At 41.9% G+C, this 14,109-nt stretch overlaps 1 protein-coding gene across 2 annotated transcripts in view; it reads left to right on the top strand.

The window, feature by feature from the left end:
- Positions 1–14,109, top strand: part of igsf10 (immunoglobulin superfamily, member 10) — a 44,009-nt gene that overhangs the window by 21,028 nt on the left and 8,872 nt on the right. For both annotated transcript variants that reach the window (XM_073041616.1, XM_073041617.1), the window contains exon 6: positions 3,116–4,019. In XM_073041616.1, the coding sequence (XP_072897717.1) occupies positions 3,116–4,019 (904 nt within the window). The remainder of the gene's footprint in view (positions 1–3,115; positions 4,020–14,109) is intronic.

Genomic DNA, 14,109 nt, shown 5'->3' with positions numbered 1-14,109 from the left:
TCTCCAAGCTGCTGATGAATCCAAATGGACAGCAGGGACTGAGGCAGTCTGGCACCGGGGGCTTCACAGGAGTTGCCAGTCAGCATTCAACTCAATGTTAGACTGTCTTAGGGACTCCAGCTCTGGATTTTTCCCTTGGGGATTATTCCTGAAGCCTGGGTATAGCTGCAAGACAACAGAGGTTTGAGATCAGAGTTTTCCTTCTCCTGAATGAGCTGTCAACCACGGCTGACAAGCCTCATCTGCCCAAAGCGACAGGTTTAAAGGTGCAGGTAACCTGCCCTTTCCCCTTCTCCTGTCAGTAGAAATGGTTCTATTGGGCTAGGCAGCTAAGTCACATGTGAAGGCCAGAAGCTGGACCTGGTTAGAGGCTACTTGAGGCGTACGCCTTTGGGAGCATTTAATAGGTAGTAGGAGCTTATCCCCTCTACCTCCCCCAACCAGAACAACCTTGGGGAACCTGTTCTGTGATTAGGCTTGTGTTAAATTGGTGTGTTACAGGGCAGTGTAGCTCACTGGGCTGGAAGAGCCAGTCTGCACAACATCTTTAAATAAATAAGCTTTATGTAGAAGGCACTCACTCAATTGGACTAACTCATTTAATCGACCGCATATGTCCATCATTTGTATCACTCATATCACCTCACTCACTGATTGTTTGATTCACACATTGGTCCAATTGTTCGCCCTTTATTGAGTCACTCACTCATTCATTCTCTTCCTCACTCATTCATATGTTTACTGAGTTATGCATGCATTACCTCACTTATTCATTCACTTCCTAACTCATCCTTCTATTACTGCACTCATTCCTCCATGTCTTCTCTTGCCTCTTGCTCATACACTTCCACACTCATTCTTTCACTTGTCCATTCATCTTCTAGAACATAAAACAGTACAACACAGGAACACAATATTGTACTGCACCAACTAAATCAGTAATTAAATGGCCAACTAACCTAATTATTTCTGTCTGCACAATGTCCTCACTAATTCACTCATTTGTGAACATTCTTTCATCATTGTCTCGGTTCATTCAACCATTTATTCAGCCATTCATTCATGCATTTATTTACACATTCACACCATTTCACTCATTCCATTTACTCACTCACTTATTTGTTTACCTACTGGCTTATTCACTCATATTCACATTTTAATCTATTCAGCCAGCCACAGTCAGATTTTTCAACAAATAGATTTATTCATTCACTCTGAAGCACTTCGTGGAACATGCATTGTTTTGGTTTGAATCTTACTATGCAGAATGACATTGACATTTGTGAGAAGTTATCGAAATGTAACAGATACAAACAATTCATTCAGAAGTCACTTGAAATCCAATGCTGTGAGATGCCACTCCGGGGAAAGCCTTATCGTCTTCCCTAGGGCTGGTCTCACATTGCGTACAGCTTTAGTGAATCTGCTGAGCTCAGTTGAAAGGTTCACTATGGTCCCAATGTTTATTCTAATCCACTGAACCTTCATATGTGCATTGAGACTTTCAATAGTACTTTCTCTTATGATATTAAGACCAGTGGAAGAGTTGATTTACATTAGCCATAGATTTCTTACACAGAACATAGAAGACTACAGCACACTTCAGGTGCCTCAGTCCTCAATGTGCCTAGTCTGAGATCAATATAACCCTTCCCTCTTGTTAACGCTTCATTTTTTAAAATAACATCCATGTGCCTATCTAAGAGTTTCTTAAATTTCCCAAATGTATCTGCCTCTACCACCACACCTGGCAGGATGTTCCATCCTCTCATCACTCTGTGTAAAAGCAAAGTCAACATCTCCCCTATACTTTCCTCCTATTTCTTGTTACCACTGGATTGCAGTCCAGGCCTTCACTCTCCCAGCTCTGAATTACTTTCTCCATTTACGATAGGTAAGGCATAGGTCATTTACACTGGGGGACTACAAGCTCTCTGCGGCAATGAACTGACTTCCCTTATCAAATTTCTTCAGCAATTTCTTTTTGAGGATTATGACTCACAAACAATCTGCTGGAGGAACTCAGTGACTCAAGTGGCATCTGTGGAAGGAAAGTAATAGTTACAGTGTCTGTCAGTCCTGATGTAGGAATTCGACCGAAAACAACAGTTCCTTCCCCCCCAGATTTAGTTTATTATTATTTAAAGATCCAGTGCAGAATAGGCCCTTCTGACCCTACAAGCTGCACCACCCAGCAGCCCAACTATTTAATACTAGCCTAATCATGAAACAATTTACAATGACCAATTAACCTATTAACTGGTATGTATTTGGACTCAAGGGGGGAAAATGAAGAACCTATTCTCATAGAAGGACTTGGATACTTCTTACAGACAGCATCAGAATTGAACTCCTAACTCTGATGCATTGAGCTGTAATAACATCGCACTAACTGCTCCACTACTATGGCATCCAGATACTATTTGACCCACTGAGTTCTTCAGGTAGATTGTTTGTTGTTTCAGATTCCAGTATCTACAGTCCCCTGTATCTCTAAGACTCACCATATCTAGACTGATTACTTGTAATGAATTCTGTACTCTATCAGAGGTTGCATTTATCAAATAGCGACTTCCCTGAAACTTTAATAGGGACTTCCCTGGAACTTTAATATGTCCTTCCCTGAAACTTTGATAGGTCATTAATTATGGGATTCTTGATTCATTTTGATGTCTAGCAGCTTTTAATGCACACACGTTAGTTTTTTTTACTGTAATATATATTTAAACCTTTGAGTCACTGAACATTTTTCCGGATTACATGCTTTCTACCTATTTGAAAATCACAAGAACACAGATGTTCCCCAAGGGTTCCTGAAACTTATGTTAGTCAAAACACAGTACCCATATAGTGCAGTATGTAGTTACATCATTGTAAAAACTTGCTCATTTTCTATGTAGTTATAATTAATACCATTTATAAACATAGTATTACAAAAGTTGGTCCACTAAATAGCATGGTAATCAGCTGTGTTGTTTTTTTATAATGCATTGTAAGATGTACATATTGTATAGTATTAAGTTGTACCATATATATAACATTACTCAGAATTTATAAAGTGTGAATTTCATGTTGAACATTAATTTGTTTGAAGTACGTCTTTGATTTGTTGTAGGGGCAACTGTCACAGCTGCCACCAAACGAAGCAATAAATTTGAGGTGTTTCCAAACGGTACTCTGTCCATTCGAAAGATCAAAGTTCAGGACCGCGGACAGTACCTCTGCACAGCGGAGAACCAGCATGGCTCTGATCAGCTCCTGGTTACTCTCTCTGTGCTGGCTCACCCATCCAAGATATTAGAGCCTCGGGTAAAGAACATCATGGTCCACTCGGGATACCCGGTGGAGATGAAGTGCAGATCTCAGGGACGCCCCTCTCCAACCATCTCCTGGATTCTGTCCAACAGGACCATGGTGAGAAACAGCAGCCCATTCAACGGGAGAGTCTCGGTGTTAGCGGACGGCACACTCCACATCAAAGCGGTGACCGTGTATGACCAAGGGAACTACAGGTGTGTGGCCAGCAATCCGGCCGGGATTGACACGGTCACGGTGCGGATGCAAGTGGTGGCTGAGCCACCCGCCATCCTGGAGGAGAACTACCAGCATCTGGATGCATACGTGGGGGAAAACATCAGACTGCCTTGCACTGCTTTGGGCACGCCTCAGCCCACCATCCACTGGCTGGTCTTTGATGGTACTGAAATCAAACCCTTGCAATTTATCAGCAGGAACCTTTTTGTCTTTACCAATGGCACACTTTATATCAAATCCTTGACCCTGTCTGACAGTGGGAATTATGAATGCGTGGCCACCAGCTCCAGTGGCTCGGAGAAGAGGACTGTTAGACTCCTGGTTCAGCGCAAGCAGGAGCTGCCTAAGATCATGGCAGCTTCACCCAGCAGGAACAAGCTGAACTACGGAGATAAACTGCGACTCCACTGCTCAGCCACGGGATACCCGAAACCCCAGATCCTCTGGAGGTTACCTTCCAACATAATAGTGGATCAGTGGCACAGGTAAGGGTCTTGTGTCCTAGAGTCATAGACTACCACAACACTGAATCAGGCCTTGTAGCCCATCTAGTCTGAGGCTAGCCCAACTAACTGCACCCAGACCATTGCCCTCCAAATGTCTCTCAACCGTTGACCTATCCAAACATCTCTTAAATGTTACACTTGAACCAACACCTATCACTTCCACTTGTCTAGCTCTCTGTGGGCTCAGGTCTAGGCAGTTTTGTTGGTGGTATTTTAACCTAATGCACTTGAAAGTAAAGTTGCCTGCTCAGTTTTTAACTCTCCAGCAGCACTGCACAAAGTTATTGACATTGACATTGGTGTATTATCGCCCTGTGTATTGAGATACAGTGAGAAAATTTTGCTTGCATGCCTTCCAAACAGATCAATTCAAACATAGCAAACACACTGTGGCTGCTTTACTAGATGCACCTGTACACCTACTGATCAATGCAACTATCTAATCAGCCCATCATGTGGCAGCAACTCAATGCAAAAAGGCATGCAGCCTTTGCAAGAGCTTCAATTGTTGTTCAGACCAATCATCAGAGTAGGAAACAAATGTGCTGTTAGTGACTTTGACCATGGAATGATTGCTGATGCCGTCAGGGGTGATTTCAGTATCTCAGAAACTGCTGATTTCCTGGGATTTTCACACACAACAGTCTCTAGAGTTTACAGAGAATGGTGTGGTAAACAAAATATATCCAGTGCGTGGCAGTTGTGGGCAAAATTGTCTTGTTACTGAGAGAGGGCAGAGGAGAATGGATGGACTGGTTCAAGCTGACAGGACGCCGACAGTAACTCAAGTAACCACACGTTACAAACGTGGAGTGCTGAGGAGCATCTCGAAATGCATTGAACCCTGAAGTGAATGACAGAAGACCACAAACATACACTCAGTGGCCAGTTTATTCGGCATTAGAGATAAACCATAAAGTGGCCACTTTGTGTACACGAGGTAGTAAAATGAAAACAAAATGCAGAATATAATGTAGCAATTACAGTAAAACTCTATTGCAGGTAGACAAATAAACTTCAAGGACCACAATAAAGTAGAGTAAAAGATTAAGAATTTACCTTTAGTGTATGAGAAATCAATTTAAAAGTCCGGTAACTGCCAACACAGTACCTGATCCTATTGGTCTCCCAAAGGGTATCAGGGAATCAGAATCAGATTTAACATTACTGGCATATGACATGAAATTCATTGTTTTGTAGCAGCACTGCATTGCAATACATAGTAATAAAAGAAAAACTATAAATTGCTATAAAGAAATTAAAAATGTAGTGCAAAAAGAGAGCTAAAAGAGTGAGGTCGTGTACATGGGTTTATTGTCCATTGAAGACCAGGTGACAGCCCAAAATTGATGGCCAACAGTGAGCTTCTAGCACAAAGGTTAACATGTACTTGGATTATTTCTCAAGGCCAGAATTTACTGAGTCACAGTGGTTTAGGAGTCACGCAGCATAGGAACAGGTCTTTCGGCCGAACTGGTCCACCCTGACCAAGATTCCCATCGAAACTAGTCCTTGTTTGGCCCAGGTCCCTGTAAACAGTTCCTATCCATGTACCTGACTAAGTACCTTATAAATGTTGTTAATGTACCTGCCTCTGACTGCATATTCCATATATTGACCAAAGTTCAAAGTAACTTTTATTATCAACATACATATATGTCACCACATACAACCCTGAGATTCATCTTCCTATGGGTATACTCAGTAAATCCATAGAACACTAACTATAACAGGATCAATGAAAGATCAGACAGACTGCAGAAGACAACAAACTGTGCAAATGCAAATATAAATAAATAGCAATAAATAACAAGAACATGAGATAACAAAATGAAGCGTCCTTAAAGTGAGATCATTGGCAGCAGGAACATCTCAATGGATAGACAAATTGGTGCAGTTATCCCCTTTTGTTCAAGAGCCTGATGATTAAAGGGTAGTAACTGTTCTTGAACCTTGTGGTGCAAGTCCTGAGGCTCTTGTACTTTCCAGCTGATGGCAGCAGTGAGAAAAGAGCATGGCCTGGAGATCTCTGATGATGGATACTACCTTTCTACAACAGCATATCATGTAGGTGTGCTTGATGAGTGTAAAGGTTGCCACTCCAACTCCTATTAAGTCTCTTCCCTCTCATCTCAAACATACTAACACCACTCAGAAACTTGAGATTCATCTGAGTTGGTGATAAAAGTGAGTGACTCAGACAGCACAGGATCAGGCCGTTGACCAACTGGCTCAAGTTCAAGTTTATCATCATCTGACTACATATATATAAACCAAGCAAAGTGAAATTACTCTGGACCACAGTGCACCCAGAAAACATATATCACACAGAGCTCACAAAACAGAATATTACCACAAATAAATTAATGAAATATAACATAAAATGCATGTTGGCTAGGCTCAAAGCTGAAAGTAAATTTATTGTCCAGGTATGTCACCATAGATTACCCTGAGATTCATTTTCTTATAGGCATTCACAGTAAGTACACAGAAATACAATGGAATCAATGAAAAACTGCACACAGATAAAAATGGTCAAACAACCAATGATCAAAACCTAGAAATATAGAAAGCCAACTGCTCAATACAGGCCCTTCGGCCCACAATGCTGTGCCTCACACGTCCTTACTTTAGAAATTACCTAGGGTTACCCACAGTCCTCTATTTTTCTAAGCTCCATGTACCTGTCCAGGAGGCTCTTAAAAGACCCTATCGTACCCACCTCCATCACCGTCGCCGGCATCTCATTCCACGCACTCACCACTCTCCATGTAAAAAACTTACCCCTGATGTCTCCTCTGTATCTAGTTCCAAGCACCTTAAAACTGTGCCCTCTCGTGCTAGCCATTTCAGCCCTGGGAAAAAGCCTTTGACTATCCACACGATCAATGGTCTCAAAGAAGACCAAATGTGCAGTACCAAAAAACAAATAATTATAATAAATAAATAAGGAATAAATAATATAGTTTTCCATCTAATCTATTCTCATTTGTCCACATTTGACCCATATCTTTCTAAACCTTTCCTATTCATGTATCTGTCCTTTTTAATGTTGTTAAGGACTTCTTGTCTGGCAGCATATTCCATGTACTCACTACCCTCTGGGTGTAAATTTGCCCCTCAGCTTCCTATTAAATCTCTCCCTTCTCAACATAAACCTGGGGCCTCTAGTTCTTGATTCTTGAACGCAAGGAAGAAAACTGTGCACATTACTCTGTCTATGTGTCAAATGATTTTTAAAATCTGGCCTATTCTCCTACATTCCAATAAAAATGTTCAAACCAAATCAACATCTCCAATTGATTAGTCTGGGCATGAAGGGATATGGAGAAATGGATCAGCCTTGATGAAATAGACATTAAGAAAGAGGATGTGCTGGAGCTTTTGAAAAGCATCAAGTTGGATAAGTCTCCAAGACCAGGCGAGATGTACCCCAGGCTACTGTAGGGAGCAAAAGAAGAGATTACTGAGCCTCTGGCAATGATCTTTGCATCATCAATGGGGATGGGGGAGGTTCCGGAGGATTGGAGGGTTGCAGATGTTGTTCCGTGATTCAAGAAAGGGAGTAGAGGTAGCCCAGGAAATTACAGACCAGTGAATCTTACTTCTGTGGTTGGTAAGTTGATGGAAAAGATCCCGAGAAGCAGGGTTTATGAACATTTGGAGAGGCATAATATGATTAGGAATAGTCAGCATGGCTTTATCAAAGGTAGGTCATGCCTTACAACCCTGATTGAATTTCTTGAGGATGTGCCTAAATATGTTGATGAAGGTAGAGTAGTAGATGTGGTGTATATGGATTTCAGCAAGGCATTTGATAAGGTACCCCATGCAAGGCTTATTGAGAAAGTAAGGAGGCATGGGGTCCAAGGGGACATTGCTTTGTGGATCCAGAACTGGCTTGCCCACAGAAGGCAAAGAGTGGTTGTAGACGGGTCATATTCTGCATGGAGTCAATGCCTCAGGGATCTGCTCTGGGACCCCTTCACTTTGTGATTTTTATAAATGATCTGGATGAGGAAGTGGAGGGAATGTTAGTAAATTTGATGATGATACAAAGCATGGGTGTGTTGTGGATAGTGTGGAGGGCTGTCAGAGTTTATTGCGGGACATCGATAGGATGCAAAACTGGGCTGAGAAGTGGCAGATGGAGTTAAACCCAGATAAGTGTGAAGTGGGTCACTTTGGTAGGTTAAATATGATGGCAGAATATAGTATAAATGGTAAGACCCTCGGCAGTGTGGAGGATCAAAGGGATCTTGGGGTCCGAGTCTATAGGACACTCAAAGCTGCTGCGCAGGATAACTCTGTGGTTAAGAAGGCATACGGTGCATTGACCTTCATCAACCATGGGATTGAGTTTATGAGCCAAGAGGTAATGTTGCAGCTATGTAGGACCCTGGTCAGACCTCATTTAGAGTGCTGTGCTCTGTTCAGGTCACCTCACTACAGGAAGGATGTGGAAACCATAGAAAGAGTACAAAGGAGATTTACAAGGATGTTGCCTGGATTGGGGGGCATGCCTTATGAGAATAGGTTGAGTGAACTCGGCCTTTTCTTCTTGGAGCAATGGAGGATGAGAGGTGACTTGATAGAGATGTATAATATCCTATATAGAGATGTATAGGAGGTGTTGTGGATAATGAGGTGGGTTTTCAAAGCTTGCAGGGAGATTTATGCCGGTTAGAAGAATGGGCTGAACGTTGGCAGATGGAGTTTAATGCTGAGAAGTGTGAGGTTCTACATTTTGGCAGGAATAATCCAAATAGAACATACAGGGTAAATGGTAGGGCATTGAGGAATGCAGTGGAACAGAGAGATCTAGGAATAACAGTGCATAGTTCCCTGAAGGTGGAGTCTCATGTAGATAGGGTGGTGAAGAAGGCTTTTGGAACGCTGGCCTTTATAAATCAGAGCATTGAGTACAGAAGTTGGGATGTAATGTTAAAATTGTACAAGGCATTGGTAAGGCCAAATTTGGAATATTGTGTACAGTTCTGGTCACCGAATTATAGGAAAGATATCAATAAATTAGAGAGAGTGCAGAGACGATTTACTAGGATGTTACCAGGGTTTCAGCACTTAAGTTACAGAGAAAGGTTGAACAAGTTAGGTCTCTATTCATTGGAGCGTAGAAGGTTGAGGGGGGATTTGATCGAGGTATTTAAAATGTTGAGAGGGATAGATAGAGTTGACGTGAATAGGCTGTTTCCATTGAGAGTAGGGGAGATTCAAACGAGAGGACATGATTTGAGAGTTAGGGGGCAAAAGTTTAAGGGAAACACGAGGGGGTATTTCTTTACTCAGAGAGTGATAGCTGTGTGGAATGAGCTTCCTGTAGAAGTAGTAGAGGCCAGATCAGTTGTGTCATTTAAGGTAAAATTGGATAGGTATATGGATAGGAAAGGAGTGGAGGGTTATGGGCTGAGTGCGGGTAGGTGGGACTAGGTGAGATTAAGAGTTCGGCACGGACTAGGAGGGCCGGAATGGCCTGTTTCCGTGCTGTGATTGTTATATGGTTATATGGTTATATAAGATGATGAGAAGCATTGATCATGTGGATAGTCAGAGGCTTTTACCCTGGACTGAAATGGCTATCACTAGAGGGCACAGTTTTAAGGTGCTTGGAAGTAGGTACAGAAGAGATGTCAGGGGTAAGTTGAGAGTGGTGAGTGCATGGAATGGGCTGCCGGCGATGGTGGTGGAGGTGGAAACAATAGGGTCTTTTAAGAGACTCTGGGATAGGTACATGGAGCTAAGAAAAATAGAGGGCCATGGGTAACCTCAGTTAATTTCTAAAGTAAGTGCATGTTCGGCACAGTGTTGTGGGTCTAAGGGCTTGCATTGTGCTGTAGGTTTTCTATGTTTCTATGTTTCTAAATTGTGGTGCAGACTCAATGTCTCAAATAGCCTAATTCTGCTCCTATATTTTATGATCTTATGGTCTCATTATTCATTCCTCGAGCCCCAGAAACATCCCCATAAACCTCTTTTGCATTGCTTCGAGCTTAACATCTTTCCTAAGGGTTTCCAGAACAGAAGAAAGTATCCCAAATGCGGCTTGAACAATATCTTGCACAGCTGCAACATAACATCCCAGCTTCTGTATTCATTACCCTGACTGGCAAGAGAAGCTATTCTAGTCTTCAGTGGTGAAGCCTTGTCCAGTGACAGGGCCTCCTGGCAGCAAAGCCATCAGCGGGAAGCATTAAGCTCTCCCACCCCCATCCCCAGTCATCTGAAATATACTCAATAGCTAGTCAAACCAGCTGACTAAATCATTCAATATTGCAAACATTAAAAAATAAAAATATGAAGAAAATAAGAAACTCAGACAGCTGAAATGTCTTGAACTGCTGAATAATTAATTCCCGTCCTTCAGACTTGCTGGGTTCCAACACACAGATCCATAAGTCATAGGAGCAGAATAAAACCATTTGGCCCATCGAGTCTTCTCCACCATTCCATCATGGCTGATTTATTATGTCTCCTGCCTTCTCCTTATAACTTTTGACATCCTGATGAATCAAAAACCTATTAACCTATGCTTGAAATGTACCCAATGACTTGGCCTCTATAGCCATCTGTGGTAATGAATTCCACAGATTCACCACCCTCTGGCTAAAGAAATCTGCCTTCAACTCTGCTGTAAAGAGATACCATTCTATTGTGAGGCTCTGCCCTCTGGTCCTAGGTTCACACACTACAGGAAACATCTGCTCCATGTCCACTCTATCAAGGCCTTTACATGATAGGTTTCAATGGGATCTCCAAAGTCCAACAAATACAGGTCCAGAGCCATCAAATGCTTCTCATATGTTAACCCTTTTATTCCCAGGATCATTCTCGTAAACTTCCTCTGGACTCTCTCCAATCCCAGCCCATCCTTCATTGGAAAAGGACCCCAAAACTGCTCACAATACTCTGAGTGCTATCTGACCAATGCTTTATAAAGTCTCAGCATTGCATCCTTGCTTTTATATTCTAGTCCTCTCGAAATGAACGCTAACATTGCTTTTGCCTTCCTCACCACCAACTCAACATACAAGATTACCTTGAGGGAATCCTGCAAGAGGACACCCAAGTCCCTTTGTACCTCTGATTTCTGAATTTTCTTCCCATTTAGAGAACAGTCTACACTTTAATTCCTTCTACCAAGGCACATGACTATACATTTCCCTACATTATATTCCACTTACAACTTCCTTGCCCATTTCCCCAATCTGTCTAAGTCCTTAAAAAGACTGCCTGTTTTCTCAACACCACTCGCCTCTCCATATATTGTCCACAAACTTGGCCATGAAGCCATCAACTCTGTCAGAATCAGGTTTAATATCGCCGGTATATGTTGTGAAACTTGTAAACCTTACAGCAGCAGTACAATGCAATACATGATAAATAACAAAACTGAGTTACATTAAGCGACATTTATTAAATAGTTAGGTTAAAATAAGTAGTCCAAAAACAGAAATATAAAAGTAGTGCGTTGTGTTTATAGGTTCAAAGTTCATTTAGAAATTGGATGGATGAATTCCGTCATCCAAATCATTAACATACAATGTGAAAAGAAGCGGTCACTATACTGACCCCTGCAGAACATAACTAGTCACCCGCAACCATCCAGGAAAGGTCCCCTTTATTCCTGCACTTTTTTCTCCTGCCAGTCCACCAATCTTCTCTCTATGCTGGTATTGTTCCTGGAATACCATGAGCTTTTATCTTGTTAAGCAGTCTCATGTGTGGCATCTTGTCAAAGGTCTTCTGAAAATCCAAGTAAACAACATCCACTGACTCTCCCTAGTCTATACTGTCTGTTATTTCCTCAATGAATTCTAACAGCATTGTCAGGCAAGATTTTCCCTTAAGGAAACCAACCTGACTTTGGCCCACTTTATCGTGTACTTCCAAGTATCCCAGAAACTCATCCTTATTAATGGATTTCAACGTCTTACAAACCACTGAAGTCAGGCTAACTGGCCTATAAATTCCCTTCTTCTGCCTCTCTCCATTCTTGACGAGTGAAATGACATTTGCAATTTTCCAGTTCCCCAGAACCATTCCAGAATCCAGTCACTCTTGAAAGGTCACTACGAGTGCCTGCACAATCTCACAAGCTACCCCTTTTGGTGTAGGTTTGATGTACTTGGCAACAAATGATAAAATAGTCTGTAGGTCAGCATGGTTTCCGGAAGGGAAAATCTTCTCTGAAAAATTTGTTGGAATTCTTTGAAGAAATAACAAGCAGGATAGACAAAGGAGAATCGATGGTTGTTGTGTACTTGTATTTTCAGAAGGCCTTTGACAATGTGCCACATGAGGCTAGTTAAGAGGACAGGAAGAATACTAGCATGGATAAAGCATTAGCTGATTGGTGGGAGGACTGGGATATAAAAGCCAGTATGTAATGTTGGTGCTATATAAAGTGCTGGTGAGGTGTCACTTGGAATATTGTGAGCAGTTTTGTTCCCCTTATCTAAGAAAGGATGTGCTGATATTGGAGAGAGTTCAAGGGAGGTTTGTGAAAATAATTCCAGGATTGAAAGGTTTGTCATATGAGGAGCGTTTGATGGCTCTGGGCATCTAACTACTGGAATTCAGAAGAATGAGGGGTGACCTCATTGAAATCTATTGAATGTTGAAAGACCTCAATAGAGCAGATAGTTCTATGGTGGGGGAGTCTAAGACCAGTGGACACAGCCTCAGAATATAGGGGCATCCTTCTAGAATGGAGATGAGGAGAAATTTCTTTAGCCAGAAAGTGGTGAATCTGTAGAATTCTTTGCCACAGGCAGCTCTGGAGTTCAAGTCAAGACAAAGGGTGATAGACTCTTGATTAGTTAGGGCATGAAGGGTTACGGGGTGAAGGCGGGAGATTGGGACTTGGGGAAAGTGGATCAGCCATGAAGAAATTGCAGAGTAGACGCGATGAGCCAAACGGCATAATTCTGCTCCTGTACCTAATGGTCTTATGGTCTCCTTCAGGACCCTGCGGTTTAGTCCATGTGATCCAAGTGACTTATCTACCTTCAGAACTTTCAGCTTCCCAAGCATCTTCTCCTTTGTAATAGCAACTACACTTACTTCTGCTCCTTGACACTCTCCTATTTCCGGCCTACTGCTAGTGTCTTCCACAGTGAGGACTAATGCAAAATATTATTTAGGTTCATCCATCATTTCTTTGTCCAGCAGTCCAATATCCATTCTCACCTCTCTTCTACACATTAAATATCTGAAAAAACAGTTTTGGTATCCTCTTTTATATTAATGGGTAGCTTACGTTCCTGTTTCATCTTTTATTTCCTTATTGCTTTTTCAGATTTTTGGTTTTTAAAAGCTTCCCCAGTTTCCAACTAATTTTTGCCATATTATATATTGAAAACTAGTCATTCTTTTAAAAAATATTTTCACTTATAGATTAAAGCAGACATTAATAGAAACTATTTAGGAATAAGAGTTGACACCCTAGCCGACATATTGCAGAATCCTTTGCTCTAAACTGGTCTCATTGAGTCACAGGATCATACAACATGAACACTTTACCCAACTTAGCCATGGCAAACAAGATGCCCTCTTCATCTCATCCCATTTGTATCTATATTGCCTATATCCCTCTGAACTTTTTCCACCCATGCACCTATGACAATGTCTTTGAAATGTAATTATACCTGCCTCTACCACTTTATTTGCAGCTATTTCCATATATTTTACATCCTTTGCATGAAAATCCCCAACAAAATCTTTCGCCTTTCCCCTTCAACATACCCTTTACTTTTATACTCTCTTGGAAAGACAGTGACAATCCATCGTCTCTATGACCCTTCTCCTGTCTCCAACCCTCCTCGTCTTCTTGGACCCACTCTGCACCAATGACCCTTTCTCCTTTCTCCAATCTGCTCCTCTTCTTTGTCAGCCCACTCTGGCTCTCTGCCTGCTCTGCCTGATCTTTTCATCTCTAAATGGTGACGAGACACCTATCGGCTTGACTTCAGCACTCTGCTCTCCTCTTTGAAACTTTCTCCCTCTGAATGGATTGCCCTCCACTCTCTCCACACCGATTCCCAACTCCCCA

Source organism: Hemitrygon akajei, chromosome 3 (genome assembly GCF_048418815.1).
Source record: "Hemitrygon akajei chromosome 3, sHemAka1.3, whole genome shotgun sequence".
Taxonomy (NCBI): Eukaryota; Metazoa; Chordata; class Chondrichthyes; order Myliobatiformes; family Dasyatidae; genus Hemitrygon; species Hemitrygon akajei.
This window is presented reverse-complemented; position numbering and strand designations above follow the sequence as displayed.